We start from the raw sequence: 23,668 nt of genomic DNA, 5'->3' as shown, positions 1-23,668 counted from the left end.
TTTCACAATTAAACCTAACAACACCATCTACCACTACATTTGCTCATTGTAATAAACGTTCTCTTCTATTGTCTAACAGCTGTGTGAAATGCGTCTTGGTGCCACGAAAGGAAATGCTGAAACCATACAAATGACTGAAGAAAACAGACGACTTCGAGCACAGAAGTCTGATCTTGAGAATAAATTGCGCGAATGTGATACTCAGGTAAGGAACTGCCGTTGACTTTTTATCTATTTGTCTTTATTATCATTTTTTAATGTTTATTTCAATAAATTTTCGGAGGAAAAGGGAATGTGCCCATGACCTTTGAAAGTCATGTGCACACTGCATATTCACTCCGATCTGTCTTGTCTTATCTGTGTATTATCTTGGCAGTCTATCTGTGTATATCTCTCTCTCCCTCTTTCTCTCCCCTTTTCCCTACATACACACTTCGTAGAGCTATTTATAAACGTCAATGCTATCTTCATTTGCTCAGAGGTAATAGTTCATGGATTTCCGGATTTCGGTATTTTCTTCAATGAACCTCTCTCCTCTAATTTGCCTTTTGTCTTGTAAATCGCTTGTCGTCACTACGGGTCGCGTCACTATGGAAAGTTTCTGTTCCTTTCTTGCCCACCGTTTCTGCATTTTAAAATTCCCTGTAATTCTTTAAGATCCACTTTCTCTCGTTACCTGAAAAATAAAATAAATATGATTGTAAACCTACTTTTACACCACCCTGAATATTGATTAATATCGATTTGGAAGAATTAAGCCTGAATAAAAAGTGGGATGATCACGGCTGGAATGCTTTTGATCATAAGTTTGCTTCAACAGAGCTGACTTGAACTAAACAACACCAACAGAACTAAACTACGACAACCAGTTTGTTCGAAGAAGTCACTCGATCTGCTAAATATAGCGGCCACCAAATCACCCTTATACCATAATCTCCCGTCTTGAAAACAATGTTCTTGTACATAAGATGCGGCACATACGAACGTGAATATACTAATCACTGTTGTATTTCGTCATAGAGAAACTTCTCCTTTACGACGAATATGTCTTCATAACAAGTTCGGTACATTAGCACAAAGGATTCATGCGTAAATGAGAAATTATAAATGTTTATTCTATACATCTATCTATTCTTAGTTTACTCTTTATCTCTGATCTATGATGAGATACGAAACGGCTAAGCTCCAGTAAAGACATACTTTTGATTAAGTAAAAATATTCTTTTCTACTCTAGGTACAAGGCCCGAAATTTTGGGGGTGGGGGCCAGTCGATTAGATCGACCCCAGTACGCAACAAGTACTTAATTTATCGGCCCCGAATGGATGAAAAACAAAGTCGATCTCGGCAGAATTTGAACTCAGAACGTAAAGACAAGCGAAATACCGCTAAGCATTTCGCCCGGCGTGTTAACGTTTCTGCCAGCTCACCGCCTTATTAACGAACTCCTTAACGATCCAACTATACGTACACCTATTTAGAATTATTGACGATTCGAGATGGGAGAAGGGACCTATCGATTTACAGCATATACTTCCACCCCACCTCTTCCTCCTTGCGCCATCAGGTCGATGAACGACCCTTTATTGACTTCCTTTACAAGTGCTCGCCACAGCGATCGGTTTGAGGTAGTTCTCAGCAGATGGTATATCGCAGTGGCTCTCAATCTTTTAACTAGTAAAGGTTTCTTTTTATTTAAATGAATTTTCCCACGGGCTTCTTCTAATGAAAAATTTAATCAATAAGTCGATTTTTGTAACAAACGACAAACTCTTTTTGTCAATTTTTAGTCTCAGTTGAACTGAATACGTAATCCAGTTTGTTGTTAAATATACAACTAAACAAGTAGCCGCATTAACCCAAACCACTTGTTTAATGAGGTAATCGATGCTACTTTGTTGATATTATGTTCCGAATTTTAGGTTCAATTGTAGATAGATTTAAGCTTAAATCGTATTTTCAAAAAAAGCATCTAAACGATAAGTAAATTATTCGTTCAGATTTTGTAATTACTTTGAAATTTTGAAAGTTTATCACCCTTATCGTGAGCAATTATACATTTTACACTGCAGCATCATGAAATTTTGAATTTAACTCGTGGATTCTCGGCACCACTTTTGTGCATCCCACCCCAAGGCTTTATAGATCACAGACTGAGAACCGAAGACGGCGAGCGAAATGCTTAGCGGTATTTCGTCTGCCGCTACGTTCTGAGTTCAAATTCCGCCGAGGTCGACTTTTCTGATTCGTCGTCATAACGTATTCCTACATAACATTGCCTATAACAGAAAGACTGTGAATGGCATATACATGACCGAAATGACTCTGATATATGTCTGCTTAATGAAACCCAACCACAAACCTAAGCAATAACAACAATATTTATTAGCTTTTATCGGTTGCTAGATGTGTATCTTCAAAGCATTTTGTATTTAATTCTCTTTTGTGCAATCCTTCGTAAGATATCCTTTAAATCACAAGCTTTCTATACAAATACTATAATTCATGTTACTTTTAATTTCCTGTAAAGTTCAAAATAGCCGAGTGAAGCGAATAAGTTATTGAATGAAGTGCACTCTGTGTTGCTGTTGTTGTTGTTGGTGGTGGTGATGATATCGTCGTCCTAATTATTTAGCTTCCTGCCTACTCAGGCTTACCCTGTTAAAGCCGTTCTGTCAGAGACCATCCGGACATTCCCCCCCCCCAGACTAGTGTACCAAAGAGTACGGCGTTCAATGTGCCCTTTCTTACAAGCAAGTTTGAGTGAAAACAAACTCGTTTGTTGTTTCTAGCAGATCGAGAAACCGTATTGAGACTCTCTAGTCGACTCGTATTCCGCAGTGTCATTTTTGTTTTCTTCATGTCCGATAAATTTAAATTCCATTCTCTGTAGAGAATTTACCATCTCGTATATCAATCTTAATTGTAAACCATCAGACCTGGGTTATATCTTTGACTGATAAAAAGTCATTTTCGAAGGCGACTGGGGTGGAATCCTTTAAAAGAATTGTTCATCGCTAAATAAGCGTTCCATCCAGAGTCTTATTTGTTTCGTTTTGTTAACCCAAGAATCTTGGAGTAAAGTACCGCTTATATATATTCCAGTGATTCGCGGAAGAAGTATCTTTTCGATGTTGTCCTATTAGTTAAGGCAACAAGCTGGCAGAAACGTTAGCACGCCGGCGGAATTTCGTCTGCCGTTACGTTCTGAGTTCAAATTCCGCCGAGGTCGACTTAGCCTTTCATCCTTTCGGGGTTGATAAATTAAGTACCAGTTACGCACTGGAGTCGATGTAATCGACTTAATCCCTTTGTCCGTCCTTGTTTGTCCCTTCTATGTTTAGCCCCTTGTGGGCAATGAAGAAATAAAAAAAATGTTAGCACGCCGGGCGAAGTGCTTATCGGTATTTCGTCTGTCTTTACGTTCTGAGTTCAAATGCTTAAGGGCCATCAAATGTAGTAATATCTTCTTTTCTTTTCCCCCAGATTTCTCAGCTATCGAACCAGCTCAGAGCAGTGACCGCTGAACTGGAAATGATGACCAGTGACTACGACAACGAGAAACTTTCTCACAAGGCCGACGTTGACAGGCTCAACGCTGAGTTAGAAGGTGTGATCAAAGAACTCCAGGAACTCATGGATGCCAAACTGTCTCTGGAACTTGAGATTGCTGCTTATCGCAAACTGTTGGAAGGAGAAGAAAGCAGGTACGTACTTTATATCTGCAAGCAATTTATTTCGTGTTTTTTTTTTATCGTTATTTATCTACCTGTAAATAGGCAAGGACAGATTATATATTCTATATTTCCCCCGTCATTATCAGAAACTGCCGGAAAGTTCTGAGCAGGATTCATTAAAATCGCCATTAAAGGCGTAGCAGCTGTGACCATTCTGTTCTTTTAAAGATATCATAAACTTTTTCAATGTGTGATTTCCATTTTTCTAAGACAGCAAGATTTAACTTAATGAAGGCTTTTCTGCTATGTCTAGCAGGTCGTATGACCTAGTAGAGACGCGTCCGTTGGCTCTCGTATCAGTTTAATAAAAGCTTACGGTTTACTTAATTGCGAATGCTCGTTCATATCTTTTTTCTTCTTTCTTTTCACAGGATAAGTCTTGGAAGCTTGGTCCAGACACTGGGAGGTTTCCGTACAGAGTCAGAAGATATTCTTGCCTCTGCTTTCCAAAGATCTGGTTCCAGTTATCAGGCTATATCAAGTGCAGATGATTCCAGTAAGCTACCTTTTTAAAAAAATTCTGATTGTTGTTGTTATTGTAGATAAGTCTCCGTTGGGCAGTTTTCTGATCATAAGTGCTTTAGTGACTATCTGGTCTTTTATTCATACAAAGGTCATCCTATGTAGGGTTCCATTTACAAGATGGTAAGATCTTTTGAAGAAGATTCACAGCTATTTCTAGCAGATCACACGACCACTAGTGGTTTCCTTGTTCACTCTAATGTTGGATTATTTACTGCTCCTCATTTTGAGTTTCTGTGTGTACGTGTGAATGTAAATGTGTATGTGTACGCGCGCGATTGTGAGGCAATCAGGGATTAAGCGTTGAATGTCTTAGTCATGTAATACATTGTCATTAGTCATGCTTGTAAGGTGGCGAACTGGCAGAATCGTTAGCACGCATGACAAAATGCTTAGCGGCATTTCGCTCTTTTTTTACGTTCTGAGCATGGTGGCTTTTTAGCCGTAAAAACTAACGAAATCGGACTTTCCAGTAAAAAGTTTTCAACAGCGTAACTTTACAAAAATGCGAAAAATCGATTTTTTCCCCCAAAGTTTTCCGCAATTTTCTTGAGAATCAGAGGCCCCCAAGGCAATGCCAAAACATTTGTCTGAAATGTCGTAACATGACGGTCCTTTTGACACCAAAATTATAAAAATCAGACGATGCTGTAAAAACTTTTCTCTCGTGCAACTTTTACCTTTTTTGCAAAAAGTGGGCGGGAAGGTCCCTTCAATTTTATCGATTTTTCTCCGAGAAGTGGGTATCGGTAATGCGGCAGTGACCTGCTTGGGTAAATTTGCCATTTAATAATAAAAATTTCATCAAAATCGGATGAAAATGTGAAAACGCATACACATACAAACGCACACACAGAAATTTTGAGTTTTATAGATATAGATTTAGGCGGTGAACTGGTAGAATCGTTACCGCGCCGGGGAAAATGCTGAGCGGCATTTCTTCTGATTTTACGTTCTGAGTTCAAATGCCACCAGGGTCGACTTCGTCTTTCATTCTTTCAGGGTCGATAAAATAAATACTAGTTAAGCACTGAGGTGGATGTAATCGACTTACCTCATCCCGCTGAACTTGCTGACCTAATGCAAAACCTTGAAACCAATATTTTATGTCAGATGATATTTATTATTTATGTTTGCTTGTTTGTTTGCAGGTATATGTCCCGCATCACAAGGCCGTATCACCATACACCGTACGTCAGCAGGAAGTGTGTCCATAATGGAGGTAGACGCCACTGGCCAATATATTGAACTGGAAGAAATCAGCAGTGCTAAATTAGGAAGAGTAAGATACAATTTATCTTGTTTATTTTTTGGAGGGAACAGGGTGGTTATTTCGTTGGTGTGGTTATCAGATTTCGGCTTAGTAATAACCGAGAAGAGCAATACTAAAGTGTGTTTCAACCGTGACTATCCCATCTTTTTTCTCACTCATATAACATTGAAGTTATAAAGTGTCCCTTTTACATTTTTTTTCAAACGACAAGGATAAGTGATTATCTATATGTGTGTGTATGTATTAGTCTAATAAAAGTGATGTTTCCATGATCTTGTGTATGAATACATAAGTGTGTGTGCGTACGTGTCCGTGCGTATCTGTGTGCGTGAAAAGTAGGTTTGTTTAACTTCCATGTATCCCATTTACCCGCTTCATACATAACAACGAAGTACTTTAGGCTTTTTTTTTTGAGGAAAGTCATCGTGGCCTTCGTGCATACTTATGCAACTGTCTTCTGAAATTACGAATCATTGTTTCTGACACAATTCCCGATGAATGCTTGAAGGACTATGTTTACAGGTATTTAGTAATTGCAATGTGGTTGGTCAGCAAATTAATGGAAGTCATTCTAGTATAGCTCTCTATTTCTGTGTGTGTGTGTGTGTGTGAGAGAGGGAACGTGACCTACTGGTTATAAGTGGTGCACTTACGAGCGCGAGAATGTGGTTTCAATTCCCGAACGAGTGGTACGTTGTGTTATTGGGCAAAACACTTCACGTCACGCTGCCGTGTTCACTTTAACACATGACATGTGGTACACTGTTCGCCTGTTCGGGTAACGTCGATCTGATGGAGGCAATGAGCTAACTAAGAGCGCATACATTGATCAACGTAATAAAATCCTTTGTGTAGATTATTCAGCAAACACTGAACACTCATACGTCGTCTTCGAAGGGAGATTCCATAATGCACACACACACAGTTATATATATATTAATATATTAATATTTTTATAATATAGTTAACAATAATATTTTCCATTATTATAATTCAATTTGATATTATTAAATTGTATTTCCTTGTAAGTTACTTGAAAGGTGATGTTCTGTTCCCTCTACTTTATTTGTTGATACCTTTGACAGTTGTTTCACTTTAAGGATGCTTATTTACCCATCCATTATGATATTTATGCTGTCAGAAAATTAAAATGACCACAGATGGAGCAGCGATGTAGATCGAAACTAACCTGGAGTTAAACAACAACCACTGTTCTCAATTTGTTGTGTGTAAAAAGTTTTTGCATATATATTCGCAAGTCTATTTAAGTTAGTATACGCATGAGTGAGTATGTTTAAGTGTGTGTGTCCATATCTGAATGACCTTATTAAAGTGTCAATACCATTTTTTTTTATTTGTTCAGATACAGGAGCCAATCAATCTCAAGGGATGGTCACTCGAACGTACCTTTGAGGACACGAAAAAAGCACTCGTCCACCAATTTAAAGAAGACTTCCTCTTCTCGCCAAATAAACAGATTAAGGTAAGATATGTTGATAATGTGTGTGTGCGTGCGTGCGTGTATATATATGTGTGTATATATACATACATATTTGTGTGTGTGTGTGTGTGCTTACCATCTTTTACTGGATCTGTTATTGAACTGTCTCCGACCTGGGGAATCTACTACCGTCAAAGGTTTTCAGCTGATCATATTTTCAATCTGGTGCCTATTTTATTGCTCTCTATCGAAGAGCTGACTGTTTACGCACAGAGCGACGCGATTCCGATTTTCGACAATAAATATATACATACACAAGCGCAGACATATACACATAAGTGTGTGTGTATGTGTGGTGCAAAAGTTATAAATGACACGAAGTAGAGGGAAAAGAAACAAACACAGTGTATTAGTTTACTCACAGGAAAAAGTAGAATAAGTTTTTACGTTTCGAGCATATGCTCTTCACTAATAACGATAGACGATAAAGAAAAATATAAGGAGAGAAAAGAACAAACGTGTCCCAAATAGGTGGTCACTGCATACACATATATTTGCAAGTGTATGTATGTACATGTAGATATGTGTTCATAAATGAAATAATTTATAATGCGTCATTGTATCATGACAAAGGTTGGATTGAATATGAATTAGAAAATATCAGCCTTTTAACAATATCACAACGGAGAATATAATTTGTTGGTTTCAAATTTTGGCACGAGGCCAGCATTTTCGGGGATAAGTCGATACATCGACTCCAGTACTTAACTGGTACTTATTTTATCGATCCCGAAAAAAATGAAAAGAATAAATATATACATCATGGTTTTGAATCTCCCTGTTTTACGTGCTCATAATAATTTAATAACTTCAATAATTTAATAGATTTAAAGGCGGCGAGCTGGTAGAAACATTAACACGCCGGCCGAAATGCTTAGCGGTATTTCGTTTTGAGTTCAAATTCCGCCGAGGTCGACTTTGCCTTTTATCCTTTCTAAGGAAAGAGAAGCAGATAAGGAAAGAAAGATTTGCCAATGTTCTGCGCCGTGAGGACCAAAGACTCGAGGTATTTCGGGTTGCAAGACAGTGTAGGAGAGAGAATAGTGATGTTGTAGGAGAGAAATGTGTTCGCATGGATGATGGTACGCTTGCATTAAATGAGGATGCAAAGAAAGAGGTCTGGAGATGCCACTACGATAGATTGCTTAATAAAGAGAATGAATGGGAGAAAGAGAGCCTGCCTTATGTCGACCCAATAGAGGGACCAGCTATCCGAGTTGATAGTACCAGGGTAGATAAAGCAATTAAGAGTATGAAGACCGGGAAAGCCCCCGGCCCATCAGGAATCACTGCAGAGATGCTCAAAATATCTGGCAGTGTTGGCTATAGCCTAGTCACCCGTATTACGAACCAGGTGATACACGAAGGAGTCATACCCTATGACTGGTGTAGCAGCATCATAGTCAACTGCTACAAAGGTAAAGGGGACGCTTTAGATACAAATAATTACAGAGGCATCAAGCTGTTAGATCAGGTTATGAAAGTTACAGAGAGGGTCATAGCCCAACTAATTAGGGAGCGAATCAATTTAGATGAGATGCAGTTTGGGTTCGTGCCAGGTAAAAGCACTACTGATGCCTTATTTCTAGTGAGACAGTTGCAAGAGAAATACCTAGCCAAGGATAAACCTCTGTACCTGGCTTTCGTTGACATGGAGAAAGCCTTTGACAGGGTCCCCCGATCCCTTATCTGGTGGTCAATGAGGAAACTTGGGATAGAAGAATGGCTAGTGAGAGCTGTGCGAGCCATGTACAGAGATGCGGCCAGTAAGGTGAGGGTTGGAAATGAGTACAGCAATGAATTCCGGGTAGAGGTAGGGGTCCACCAAGGTTCCGTCCTCAGCCCCCTATTATTTACCATAGTCCTCCAGGCAATCACAGAGGAGTTCAAGACAGGTTGCCCCTGGGAGCTCCTCTATGCTGATGACCTTGCCCTAATTGCGGAGTCACTATCAGAACTAGAGGAGAAGTTTCAGGTGTGGAAGCAAGGTCTAGAATTGAAGGGCCTTAGAGTCAACCTAGCTAAAACCAAAATCCTAATAAGTAGGAAGGTAGATAAAACACAAACCCCTTCAGGTAGATGGCCCTGCTCAGTATGTAGAAAAGGAGTAGGTAGTAACTCTATAAGATGTACCCGGTGCAAGCTATGGACACATAAGAGGTGCAGCAACATCAAAGGCAGGTTAACTAGCAAGTTAGTTTTTGTTTGTGGCAGATGTTCAGGTGCAATAAAGACTGCAAACAAACAGGAAACAACTTCTATCTCATTCCAGGGTGAAAAACTAGAGGTAGTCGATAGCTTCCGCTATCTGGGCGACCAAGTTAGTAGTGGGGGTGGGTGCGCTGAAAGTGTAGCTGCTAGAATAAGAATAGCCTGGGCAAAGTTTAGAGAGCTCTTACCCCTGCTGGCGACAAAGGGACTCTCACTCAGAGTAAAAGGCAGACTGTATGACGCATGCGTACGAACAACCATGCTACATGGCAGTGAAACATGGGCTGTAACTGCTGAGGACATACGTAAGCTCGCAAGGAATGAAGCCAGTATGCTCCGTTGGATGTGTAATGTCAATGTGAATACCCGTCAGAGTGTAAGTATCTTGAGAGAAAAGCTGAACATTAGAAGCATCAGTTGTGGCGTGCAAGAGAGACGATTGCGCTGGTATGGACATGTGGTGAGAATGGAGGAGGATAGCTGCGTGAAAAAGTGCCACACCCTAACAGTTGAGGGAACCCGTGGAAGAGGTAGGCCCAGGAAGACCTGGGCTGAGGTGGTGAGGCAAGACCTTCGTACATTGGGCCTCACCGAGGCGATGACTACGGACCGAGACCTTTGGAAATGGGCTGTGCGTGAGAAGACCCGGCAAGCCAAGTAAGATCGTTGCCAGTGCCCCTGGACTGGTTCTTGTGCGGGTGGCACATGAGATGCACCATTTTGAGCGTGGCCGTTGCCAGTACCGCCTGACTGGCTCCTGTAGGATTTTCGAGCGAGATCGTTGCCAGTGCCCCTGGACTGGCTTGTGCGGGTGGCACATAAAAGACACCATTTCGAGCGTGGCCGTTTTCGTGCGGGTGACACGTAAAAGCACCCACTACACTCTCTGAGTGGTTGGCGTTAGGAAGGGCATCCAGCTGTAGAAACTCTGCCAAATCAGACTGGAACCTGGTGTTGCCATCCGGTTTCACCAGTCCTCAGTCAAATCGTCCAACCCATGCTAGCATGGAAAGCGGACGTTAAACGATGATGATGATGATGATGATGATGGAGCCGATGTAATCGACTTAATCCCTTTGTCTTTGTTTGTCCCCTCTATGTTTAGCCCCCTGTGGGCAATAAAGAAATAAATAATTTAATAACTTCCAGAAGCCTTCGATCTGGCAGCGCTAAAGAGAGGCTTTATCGGTTCAAGATAAACTTAACCGACGCTGAAGTGCCGTCAAATGAGTCTATCCGAAATGCGCACATTCTGCATACATTTATTCAGTGCCTGGACATTGCTGACACGTGGGGTTGTGTTGAACAGCAGCTGTCACTTGTGGGAGGGATCCGGTTATTCGCTGAATCCATCGAGATGGCTATCTGTCACCTTCTTTTAACCGGACTGAGAAGATAGATTTCTTATCCCAGAAAATTACAGTAAAAGTGTAGTGTACGAGCTTGAAAGGTCTGAAGACAGAGATTTTCTTCAGTAGAGATATCATTGATTATTTTCTCAAGTTAATGAAGAGGGAGCTGCTAACCTCCTTGAATGAGTATTTTGCAAGGTGGTTGAGTGAGAGAGCTGTGCATGCCATAAAATTATTATTTTTATTATTGTTACCGCGACGAGCTGGCAGAATCCTTAGCACGCTGGCCAAAATATTTAGCGGCGTTTCGTCCGTTTTTACGTTCTGAGTTCAAATTCCGCCGAGGTCGACTTTGCCTTTCATCCTTTCGGAGTCGTTAAATTGAGAAACATTTGCGTACTGGAGTCGATCTAATCGACTGTCCCACTCCCCCAAAATTTCGGGCCATGTGCCAAGAGTAGAAAAAAAAAGATTATTATTATTAGGGTGGTGAGCTGGCAGAATCTTTAGAGCGTCGGACAAAATGCTTAGCAGCATTTCTTCTGGCTTTACGTTCTGCGTTCGAAAGTTGCTGAGGTCAACTTTCTCTTTCATTCTTTCGGGGTCGCTTAAATAAAGTAATCGACGAACCTCCCCTCCTCTAAAACTTCTGGCTTTGTGCTAAAATTTCAAGCAGTCATTATTATTCATTATTAATCTTCTATTCTAGGTTTGGGGATCAAAATATAGCGCTAATGCAGAAGGTATCGTCTCTTCTACCGTCAACGACTGGGGACCTTTGAACACAAGTTCCAGAATCGTTTTGAAGGACGAGAATTCAAGGGTAAGAAAATTTGAACTTCGTTGAAGTAGAAAATCTGGCAAACAATGCTTAACAAATACAAACATATCTTCCAAACATATCAAACCCACTTAATGATTCATATATTATTGACACGGTTTGCAAAAATCTCACAAACACAAACATGAGTTCACGGCCTGTCGGTGAACGACTGGTAAATTTACAACACATGCATTCACAACCCATGAATTTACAACTAACTCATTAATTTATGGCTTACGTATTGGTATATGTATTTGTGTATTTATTTATATACATTGTTGTTTATTGTTTCGTCTTTTCTTTTTTACAGGAAAAAGCTGTACTTAACGTCAAGTATGCAGGTTAAAATATTTGCTTTTTATGAAGGAAATTTTGTTTTAAACAAATAATACTTGACAACAGAGAAAAAGACTCTTGTCAAACTGAACAAAAAAGAACCTCACTTAAAAGTTCCAGGTAAAACAATGGAATATCAAAACCGTTCTATCTATCATGTCGAAAGCGGCATTTTCCTCCTCCCGTATATATCTTTATATATATATATATATATATACATATATATATTTTAGTACTATTGTCCTCAAGAGTTGATTTTTTTATAAGAAAAGAAGGAAAAAGAAAAAGAAATGAAACAAAGAAGAGAAGAAACACCATAGAAAGGCAAACTTCCTCAACTTAATTCTATCGCGAAGCCACGAAATTCTCGGCTTACATCTTGCTTTTAAATTATTCTACATATTTCACCTTTCAAAAAAAAAAAAAAAAAGGCTAGGGATCTAGACCACTTTCGTATAGATATTGCATCCAATTTTCGGTCGGTGTGGGTCCTAGTTGCCTGCACATTGGGACTGAGCTGAACATTTTTTCCATCCCCACCATATCTTTTATGATGATGAACTCGAAGGCATTTGAGTGAGAAAAGTGAAAAATATTTTTTTTTACAAAAAAAAAAAAAAAAAATCAACGACAATTCAATGACCACCCAACAAAATGGAAGGTTTCATGAAATAACACCTAACAACAGAAACAAGATGAAAACTAACCAACAACTGGAAGATGAGAGTAAGTTCTCCGGGAGTTTAACATGCATTACATTTTATCTCTTCAAAACAATGCGTTGTGTATTGTGTTTTTCTTTTCTAGATTTCTCTAGCTGAATTGTATGAATCAAACAAAAAAAAAAAGGCAATAAAAATGTTTTTTTTTTTCAATAAAATCGTATTTCTTCATCGTTTTTAAAAATGTGAGGTCAAGAGGTTAAGAGATCCAGAAGTTGATTTAGGCTTTTGGCTCTTCTATCGTTAAGCTTTATTTCGAACGACCTATTTTAGGCATTAGCACGCCGAGCAAACTGCTTAACGGCATTTCGTCCATCTTGAATTCAAATTCCGCCGAGGTCGACTTTGCCATGCATCCTTTCGGAGTCGATAAAATAAGTACCAGTTGAACACTGGGGTCGATGTATTCGACATCCACCTCCTCCAAAATATCAGGCCTTGTGCCTATTGTACGAAGAATTATTACTCTAGTTCTTAAGGCGGCGAGCTAGCAGAATCGTTACCGGCATTTTGAACACTGGGGTCGATGTAATCGACTCACTCACTCCCGCTTCAAAACTTGCTGGCCTTGCGCCAAAATTTGAAACCATCATTAGAGAAAGCCTTTTATCAAAGACATTCCAGCTTTGACTCTTCCATCAGTTTTTATCATAGGTATGGTATACCTAATCAGTCACTCGATTTTGACATCACTCTCTGGTCATTGAATGACTTTTCCGAGTTCTCTTAGCTGCAAGCAATAAGACACGACTCTGGATTTAGAAAAAAAATTCCTCCACTCTTCTCATCAGTCTCAAAAGCCCCGAAAAAAGAATAAAAATAGAAGATCATGGGTACTTAAACCAACCCTGGCTAAAATCTAAAAGAGAGCCACATTGACAAATGTGTTTTCCTGGGGGTTTTTGGTTACTTTTAATTCTCTGCTCAAATCGCTCTTCCCCCTCTCTATTATCTTTTTCTTTCTCCTTATATATATTCTTTCTATTATATTAATGTAACATGAATAGGTGGATGTCGTTTTCGTAACTTTGGAAATTCTCGTTTCTAGTTTAACTGACGTTTGTCCTAGTCGTTCACACTTGTCTTCATACTGTTATTTATCCCTTGTTTCATACGCTCTTAGTAACACAAAACTTTCTGTTCATAAGTCTCAAGTTACTCTGACGGTTTGACAAAAATTGGTTAAGTGTATCCTACATAATGCACGAACGTCAGGAAGATAAGTTTTGTGTGTCCCATGACACACAGGACATGCAAAATTTGGAATGTGTGTAACATATACTGCATGGAAACTAGAGAAATATGTAGTGTGAACCACATGTAATACACAGGACAAGTAAAGGGTTAAACGTATACAACCGGAAGCGAACGACAACACAAACTATTTCCTATGTAAATCTGGTATAGACATGTAACAAATTTAAGGTAAGGAGCATTAAAAGATAACGCTAACTTAACTTCTGTGTCATTCAGCTATTTATTTTCTATGCTTTGCTGAAAAGGTCATAATGAGCCCGAAGCAAGTCCGGTTCACTCCCGTACTTGCCTAAATAAAGAAAACAATATCAATCATTAGTTAATAATATTTCTCATCACTATTTCTGGTTAACTTTTTAACCCCCAATCTATTAAGTATGTTGATCTCAAATTAACTAGAAAATGCAAAATACACACAAACATCTTTCTAACGGCTGTTTACTACATTTAATTTGGATGTATTATGGATAAACGCTTGAAATGAGTGTAAGATAGTTGCGTTTCGGGGTTCAGTCCCACTGCGCAGAAGCTTGGGCAAATGCATTCTACTAAAACCTCAGGGTGACCAAGGATTTGTGAGTGGATTTTGCAGACTGAAAGTAAAAGAAACCCATCGATAAAATAAATATTAATAATTACTGGGGTCCATTAAAGTTCTTCAAAGCAGTGCCCCAGCATGGCCGCAGTCTAACAACTAAAAATTGAGACCTGAAACCATTTTTTTCTATTACTCTAACACAAAGAATAGAAAAAGTATTCATTTTTTGCGTATCTAAAAACAAAGCGTTATCGAAATAGATACGAAGATCAACAGGTAAAGGTGAGACTACAAGCATTACATTGGTAAAAGATAAGACACGGGTATTTAGGAATGAATTGGAGTAATGCAAGATCGTCTTTTATAGATATCATACGCTATCCTTCTCTAATCCTATTAAGAAATTAACCCACCGCAACATGTTGGTGCATGCCCTACTTACACCCTCCAGAAGTACGTCAACTGTTAACTTGTATGTGTGTACATACATATTTGTGTCCATTTATATATATATAGAGAGAGACACACACATACATACATAAAATACAAGAGAAATTACCCATAACAAGTAACTTCTACACGCTAGAAGGCAGTCAAAAACGACCGAAAACCAGAAAGTAAAACATTTCAAATGGAAGAGAAAATAAAAACTTTTACCTTATTTCTAACGGTTAGACCTATAGGTTTCGAATTTTTCATTAGTAAATAAAGTAATTTACTAAGCAAATCGGCTTCAGTAACCAGCCGTCAAGGAATTAACGTATATTTACAAGACAAGAAGCCATAAGCACATGTCTTCTCAAATATACATTCTAATTTTCCCATAATCCACTGCGCGGAGGCAGTTTCCGCCGGCAGAAAATGAAAGAATGCTGAAACGAACTTTGAAATGCTAATATTAAATACTTGAGTATATATATATATAAAAGGGTAGCAAAAACTATACAGAGTTATACTACCAGTGGCCTAACATGTAAAAAAAAAAGTCAATAGATAACATATTCCATATAAAGTATAAAAGAAATTACCCATAACAGGTAACTTCTACACGCTAGAAGGCAGTCAAAAACGACCGAAAACCACAGAGTAAAACATTTCAAAGAGAAGAGAAAATAAAAACTTTTACTTTATTTCTAACGGTTAGACTTGTAGGTTTCTGATTTTTCTAGTAAATAAAGTAATTTACTAGGCAAATCGTCTTCAGTAACCAGCCGTCAAGGAATTAACGTATATTTACAAGACAGGAAGCGATAAGCACATGTCTTCTCAAATATATACATACTAATTTTCCCATAATCCACTGCACCGAGGCAGTTTCCGTCGGCAGAAAATGAAAGAAATGCCGAAACGAACTTTGAAATGCTAATATTAAATACTTGAGTATATATATAAAAAGGGTAGCAAAAACTATACAGAGTTATACTACCAGTGGCCTAGCATGTGTAAAAGAAATTACCCATACAAGGTAAAAATTTAAAATTTGAAATCAACGTGTGTGTGTGTCAGGTGAAGGCGCCTAGCTTAGGTATTAGAGTATTTGGCTCACAATCGTATGGTCGTGACTTCGATTCCCAGCGGCAGCCTGTTGTGTCCTTGAGCTGGACACTTAATTTCACGTTGCTGCAGTCCACTCCGCTGGCAAAAATGAGTCATACCAGTAATTCAAAAGGGCTATCTTTGTTACAGTTAGGGGTACGCATGTGCGTGAAGAGCTCAGCCACTTGCGTTTTAATTTCACAAGAAGGCTATTCCGTTCAGGTGGACCACTCATCGTTGTGAGTGAGTTTGACAGATGGAAACTGAAAGAATTTCGTTGAACACACACGCGCGTGTACGTGTGTGTTTGTCCACGCCGTGTTGCTGTATTTACGTCCCCATTGCATAAAAGTTCAGCAAAAGGAGACCGATAGAATAAGTACCAAACTTAAGATAAAAGTACTGGGTTCCATTCGCACAACGAAAATTCTTCCAGGCAGTGCTCCAACATGACCGTAATATAATGACTGAAACAAGATAAACGATACGTACAAGTCCGTGCGCAGTGGTCTCACAAACTTGATATAATGATTTTTAATAGCTTTGATCAACGGAGCTTATCCAAGTAATCAGAAGCCAAAGTTTCTTTCTAAGGCTACCTAAAATTTATATTGTGAACACTATAGACGATGCAGCTTGGAGTGGATCTGACCTTGAAAAGCAGGTGTGAAAATAGCAAATATATTTCGATCTTATATGACCTTTTCAGCAAGTGATATTCTACCCAGTTGTCTATACTAAGAGTTGTCAGTATATACTGAAACAAAGGAAATGAATAATTCTGAATGTCTGAAAAGGGCAGATGTATATCATTGCATCTTATGATTGTTCCTGCATGAATCACAGACTACCAGTAAACCATAAAGGAAGAACGCAAGGCTGGCTAAGCTCTCATCCAGTTACAAAATTACTGACTGCATCTCATAAATGAAAATATGTCTCTTTTGCTGGCTGCTAATGAAGCATAATCACTCAGAATAAATCAACAATCCACAGCAAATTGTAGAAGAAAGTTAGACTTCAATGCAGTTGTTTGAATGGATTGTCTCAAATAGGTTTTGAAGTATTTAGTCTTGTCGTGTTCCAAAGTGATATCCATTTTCACTATTAACATTTAGAAAAGGATATTACAGCACATTATAAAGCCAAAGTGTCTCATATTTCTGACAGTGATGTATTAGCACTTGTAAATGATGTTTCTTTGCTATGTGAGTTTCCATGGTGATGACAACCTTATTGCATTTAGGTAGATGCAGACTACAATGTATACTTGAAATTCTGGCTATAACTATTCTTTGACATAGTTGTTCTTTGCAAAGACAGCTACAGAAACTAAGATCCTTCATAAAGGAAGGACTGAAGAAATTCAGTCTTGAGGTAGATAATATATATCATCATCGTTTAACGTCCATTTCCATGCTAGCATGGATTGGACGATTTGACTGAGGACTGGCAAGTCAGAAGGCTGCACCAGGCTCCAATCTGATCTGGCAGAGTTTCTACAGCTGGATGCCCTTCCTATCGCCAACCACTCCGAGAGTGTAGTGGGTGCTTTTACGTGCAATGAACACGGTCATTGGTCATTGCCTCGGTGAGGCCTAAGGTTCGAAGATCGTGCTTCACCACCTCATCCCAGGTCTACCTCTTCCACAGGTTCCCTCAACTGCTAGGTTGTGGCACTTTTTCACACAGCTATCCTCATCCATTCTTGCCACATGTCCATGCCAGTGCAATCGTCTCTCTTGCACACCACAACTGATGCTTCTTATGTCTAACTTTTCTCTCAAGGCACTTACACTCTGTCGAGTATGCACACTGACATTACACATCCATCGGAGCATATAGAATATATAAAAATAAACTAAAAATGACATAAAAATTGATACGAAATTTGGCATAGATATTGATGTTTGAAATTGTTATCTCGATGTTGTGTAGAGGAGTTATCAATTTTGTAAATATATACACTCTAAAGACAATTGCTATATTTCTTGGCATCATTTTCCTAGAATAAATTTCCAAAATTCACCATGCGTTCTAGAAGGTGCATGGTACATTCAAAACCCCAGAAAATGGTTACCTACGCCAGAGTTTCTTGAAATGGGTTCTGAGAATCCTGATGGTTATACGAAAAAATTCTGGGTTTCTTTGTGTCTTTGAATAAAATTTTGAATTTAAAAAATCCTTTTATAAGATAAATGCTATTTCCTTGTCTCTCTACATGATTACTATCCATCTCTTGCACCCACTATTCGTAAAAGGATCCTGGGGGTAGAATCCTTAGGCCCCTCTTCCATAGAGTCCTATCAGAAGCATAGGGTCTTACCGCATAGCTTCTGACTGGCTCATACATATATACATAGATAAGAGAGTAAGGTGTGATTTGAGGAAGATTTGGCTGCTATTTCTAGTAGATCTAGCTACCACGTAGAGACTCCTCTGCCTTCCTATTGAAGAGAGCTGCAGAGGAATGGGAAGAGGAAGGGATGAGGTAGAGAGTTTTAGTGAGAAGTGGAATTTTGAAGTGAGGCAGGGGAGAAATGGTTGAGGGGTGGGAGGAGCTGGGGTGACAGTGGGGAGGCAGATAGGGGCGAGGTGGGTATGGTGTGCATATGGTTGACAACCGCCCCTTTCCTGAGACTAAATGAAACTGAAACTACACACACACAAATACACATATACATACATATATGCATCTAAACTCCAGTGGTCTGACATACACATACATTTATTTGCCAAATCAGATTGGAGCCTGGTGCAGCCTTCTGGCTCGCCAGCCCTCAGTCAAACCGTCCAACCCATGCCAGCATGGAAAGCGGACGTTAAACGATGATGATGAAGATGACGACACACACACATATATATATATATAAAATGAGAGATTTAGTTCACTGCTACGAATAGGTACGCGGCGTAAGTGCTATAGTTGGTCATCCGTTAGGTTCCACGTTCATAGCTGAGGCTGGAACTCAGGATCCATAGTAGGCTTCCAAGTCAGTAGGTATATATATATATATATATACAGTCGTGTGTGTCCTACAGCCGCCTGACAACTGGTATGTTATTTGTTTACATTCCCATAAATTAGCTGTTCGGTAAAAAGCGCCCGTTAGAATAACTACGAAAATCCAAAAAAACAAAACAGGGGGGCGGGGGTAATTGTTTACTTCAACACCCGGCCACCAAAACAGAACAAAACGTGTGTGATAAGTGCAAAAAAAAAAAATGTGCATTAAACGAGGCGCTTCTCTCCAAGAAAATGACGCTTACGTGTAAAAAGAAAATGTTAGGAAAATGGGAAATATATCCAAAATAAATGAAGTATGCAAAGAATTGGGAAGATTCATCTATTTTTAAATATTTTATACTAAAATATAAAACACAAAAAACGGGCCCTTGCGAATATTTATATAAAATTTTACTAAAAGATATCCTTTTTCCTAAAGTTATGACGGTAAAAATCAGATCTTGTGAATTGTCTGAAAGTTCTCGCCTTCGGTTCGTTGGCGCAAAGTTTTGTTTTCATATTCGCTTAATACACATTTTTTAAAAATATTGATTACATTTGCTTTGTTCTATAGGGCTGTCCGGAAAGTTCGTGCCGATTTATAGTAGCTTAATTTTCGACTTATTTGCCATGAAACCACCTCAATTCTGGGAAGAGGGTATTTTCAAGTTAAAGGAAAGATGGAGGTCCATATTTGGTTGATTAAAAATGTAATGGCATTTATTGACCTTTTTGTTTCCATTAAAATCGGCACAAACCTTCCGGACAACCCAATATTGTGGTGGCCGGGTGTTACAGTAAACATTAACCAAAAAAAAAAATAAAACTCTTGAGTCAATTTGTTCGTCTAAAACCCATGAAAAGGCGACGCTTCCGCATGGTCGCAATCTCTACGTGGAAACAAGTAAAGCATAAAACACAATGGCGAAGGTAAACAATACGAAACATCATCCGTTTTTGCGTTTAGGTTTAGGGTTACGCCAAAAACGGGTGGTGTGCATATTTCTTACCTTGGCCAACATAATGACTGTATTCTTTGTCAACTCATCGGCCGTTCACGAATACAATCAGAGAGGTTGGGTCGATTCTGGATTGTCGAATGGTTTTCATAGACTTCATTTATATATATCCTCCTAGACATCGATTCGTATCTTGTCTCACTCAATCAGTAAAGCTAGCTGTCTTTAGCCACAGGTATACGTACGAAATGTATGTTTTTTTTTATGTTCCTTTCTTTTTTTTATTTATTTCATTCATTTAGACGGCGGCCATGCTGGAGCACCGCCTTGAATTTTTTTTAATATAATATAAACTAGCCTCCCTCTCTCACACCCACACGATGCTACACACAGCATATATGTGTGTGTGTATATATATATATATATATATATATATATATACTTTACGTTGTTAAAACGTATCCATCCTTTCGTGTTTTGGGTATATATGATTGTATATGTATATATATGGGTATATATATATATATATATATGTGTATATATGAAGGGTGATTGTGAGGTTCAGATGGAACAGCCAAGCACCCTCACAGGTATCACCTGACAAATTGGTAAATAGGTCCTTAGCGCCAGATTCCTGCATCTTCCTCTTGTAACGAGGCCATGATGGAGCACTGCCTTTTAGTGTGACTGGGTTTCTTTTCTGTACAGTTTCTGGTGAAGTAGCAAGGTGGATGCAACTGCTCTTCTTCCTCAATCAGGGTTCATCTGGGATCTGAAAAACTTGCACAGATGCTACTCGAACATATCCACATCTACATCTTGCAAATCCCTGAGGTTGTTTATTGAACAGTTGTTCTCCCTTAAAACCCAAGCTGTTACAGTACTGGGTCGTTATTCAAGATGGAGAAGCTGGGTTCTTTCCTACTATGCAGTGCCATCTAGTTCGGTGGTTGGTATAGCTCACAATTGCAAAGTTGGCAGCTAGATCTTCCATATGTATATATCAGTACATATCTTTCTCAGATTCTCTCTTGACTACCACTTCTACCAGAATTTGGAGAACTTTTTGATACAAAAAAAATTTAATTCCGACAATGGTGTAAAACAGGCCTTCGAAGATTTTATTGACTCTAGATTGCCAGGCTTTTACAGTTCTAGGCTGGACAAGCTAAAATTCTAGCAAGTGGTTTAAAGTTTACTCCAACCCCTCGCATATTGAACCCGAATGAAATTAAGCATAACACTATGGATTTCTGCTGAAAATCATGCCTTACAGAAGCACTTCACAACTACACCAGCGAAGATGAGTCTATAGTAAAAAACAAAAGTGAATACTGTCCTACAAAAGGCAGAAATAAAGCACTTGATGCTTTTTGTGAACACATTACCAGTTTTCCTTTTAATACCCTACAAAAATTGATATATAATATAAACCAAAGGTATCACATACCTGAGGAGAGTATAACAGCTTATATCAACCCTGGAAGGACGAAGAGCAAAGATAACCCAAGGTAGATCTGAACACAAAAATAATTAACAAGACAAATCTGTTATTTTTTGAAAAGTTTTTTGAAAGGTTTTATTGCAAAGTAATAAAAAAATTAAATTATAAAGAGTCAACATTTATTTTACACAGTGTTATATCACACATAATCATTAACAGAGTATAATATTAATTCATATCTTTTAACACAGTAGTATCATGTCATATATCACTTTTAACATAGGATCATGATTGTATATGACTTCAACATAGTATCATAGTTAAGTTTTTATTATATTATCATGCCACATGTGACTAACATATATCATATGTGACTTTAACAACTATATGTCATAGATGACTAGTAAAGTACCATGCCCTATCCGACTTTTAACAAGTCATTGTTTACATACACACAAACACCCACCTACACACACACATAAATATATATATGCGCATACGTCTTTACTATATTATATCATATATGACTAACATAGTATCATATCATATAAGAATTTAACAGTTTAACATAGTAGAATGTCATACAAGACTTTAAGACACTACCCTGTCATGCATGTATTTAACATAGTATGTATAACTTTATGTTCTATATGTAACTTCAACATAGTATAATGTGATATACTTTCACATAGTATCACATAGCATACCATATCATGCCATATGACTTTAACACACTATCATTTCCTTTATGACTCTAAAATAATATCACACCATACATGATATTATTTAGTACCATCTCATATATAACTTTAGCATAGCATCATGTCATACATACTGGGAATTGAGTTATTATACATGACTATAATACATACTAGGCCAAAACAACTTGTTACATATGATCATGGCATACTTACTAAGACATACTTGTAATGAATATTATGTCATACATCCAGGAATATATCTGGCTATGTAAGACAGCATCATGCCATACCTACCTGGACACAGTATGTTGTAATACAAGTATGACTGTAAAAGTATCATGTTATACAAATGTAGACACAGCATCATGGCATACAGGCTCAGTCATATTGCTATACATGAGAGTAATACAGTGTTATGTCATACATATTTGGAACCAGTATCTTGTGATATATGTACAAGTGTAACACATTGTTATACATAATTAGACACGATACCTTGCTATATATATGTACAAAACAGTGTCATATACATACTGGGCGTAGCATGTTGTAATACATTCATGACTGTAACACAGTGTTATACATACTTGGACATAAAATCTTGCTATATATGTAGATATAAGACTGTCATGTCATATATATACTTGGATATATTATGCATGAGTGTAATATAATATTATGTCATACATACTTGAACATAGCCTCTTGTTATGTATGAGTGAAATACAACTCTTATTTCATATGTACTTAGACATAACATCTTATATATGAATAAGACATTGTCATGTCATATGTACTTGAATATGACATCATGTAATATGTGTATGACTCAATCAATTTCATGTAATACATACTTGAACATAAGATTTTGTCATATACGACTGCAGCCACAGTATTGTCATATATAACTGGACATAGTGTCTTGTGATATATATATATATATATATATATATATATATATATATATATATATATATATATATATATAAGTGTAATACAGTGTCACATCATACATACTTGGACATAATATCTTCTTATATATGACTGTAATACAGTTATATATGCTTTTATATAGTATCATCTTAATATAGATTAACACAGCAAACATGAAGTTTCAAATTGTTGCATAAAGTTTGTGTGTAAGTGTGTGTGTGTGCGTGTGTATTTCAGTATCTGCAGGTGGATTGCTAGAGTATACAGTTGTGTAAGGCTATAAATATACATATATATACATACATACATACATTCAGGGTGAGTCAGTCATAAGTAGCACACAGTTTCTGGGAAAGCCATGCCGTTGTTGCTTTGCAAGTTATTAGTGACAGTTTTGAAAGTTACTGAATGTGGATCGTGCATTGTGGTGTTAATACTCTTTGATATCTCAAACTCATAGGACAAAGAATTAGGAGTCAAAAAGTATCTCCCAATTGAGAAGTCATATATATCAACACAAACACACGAACAGGACACTACTTTTGACTCACCCTGTATGTGTATATGTATTCGTTTCAATGTGTGCATATATCCATGATTGTGTAACTGTGTCTACATGTATATGCAAATGAGTAGAGGCTTGTCTGTTGCTGCATGTGTGTGTGTGTGTATGTATGTGAGTTCATCGGTGCATGTAGTATGCCAGTGTGTGTGTTTCTGTATTTCTTGTATCTGTGTCAAAATAAGCACAATTACAAGTATAAGTGCATGTGTGCATAAGAGGAAATTTTTCCTGTTTAACCATCTCGTTGTGAAG

General features: G+C 38.0%; 1 protein-coding gene and 1 long non-coding RNA gene across 2 annotated transcripts in view; one reads left to right on the top strand and one right to left on the bottom strand.

Moving 5' to 3' along the window:
- Nucleotides 1–12,634, top strand: part of LOC106875307 (60 kDa neurofilament protein) — a 48,666-nt gene extending 36,032 nt beyond the window's left edge. Inside the window, exons 5-11 of the mRNA XM_089339444.1 lie at nt 80–205; nt 3,486–3,706; nt 4,108–4,232; nt 5,410–5,540; nt 6,895–7,014; nt 11,305–11,418; nt 11,729–12,634. Of these exons, the coding sequence (XP_089195570.1) occupies nt 80–205; nt 3,486–3,706; nt 4,108–4,232; nt 5,410–5,540; nt 6,895–7,014; nt 11,305–11,418; nt 11,729–11,764 (873 nt within the window). The 3' untranslated portion in view covers nt 11,765–12,634. The remainder of the gene's footprint in view (nt 1–79; nt 206–3,485; nt 3,707–4,107; nt 4,233–5,409; nt 5,541–6,894; nt 7,015–11,304; nt 11,419–11,728) is intronic.
- LOC128250431 (uncharacterized) lies at nt 220–20,076 on the bottom strand. Its single transcript, XR_008266451.2, has 2 exons — nt 19,825–20,076; nt 220–676 (listed from the first exon to the last, which is right to left on the bottom strand). It is a non-coding gene; the product is annotated as an uncharacterized LOC128250431 (long non-coding RNA).
- Nucleotides 20,077–23,668: the final 3,592 nt, after the last annotated feature.

Source organism: Octopus bimaculoides, chromosome 21, assembly GCF_046866305.1.
Source record: "Octopus bimaculoides isolate indiv1 chromosome 21, ASM4686630v1, whole genome shotgun sequence".
Taxonomy (NCBI): domain Eukaryota; kingdom Metazoa; phylum Mollusca; class Cephalopoda; order Octopoda; family Octopodidae; genus Octopus; species Octopus bimaculoides.
This window is presented reverse-complemented; position numbering and strand designations above follow the sequence as displayed.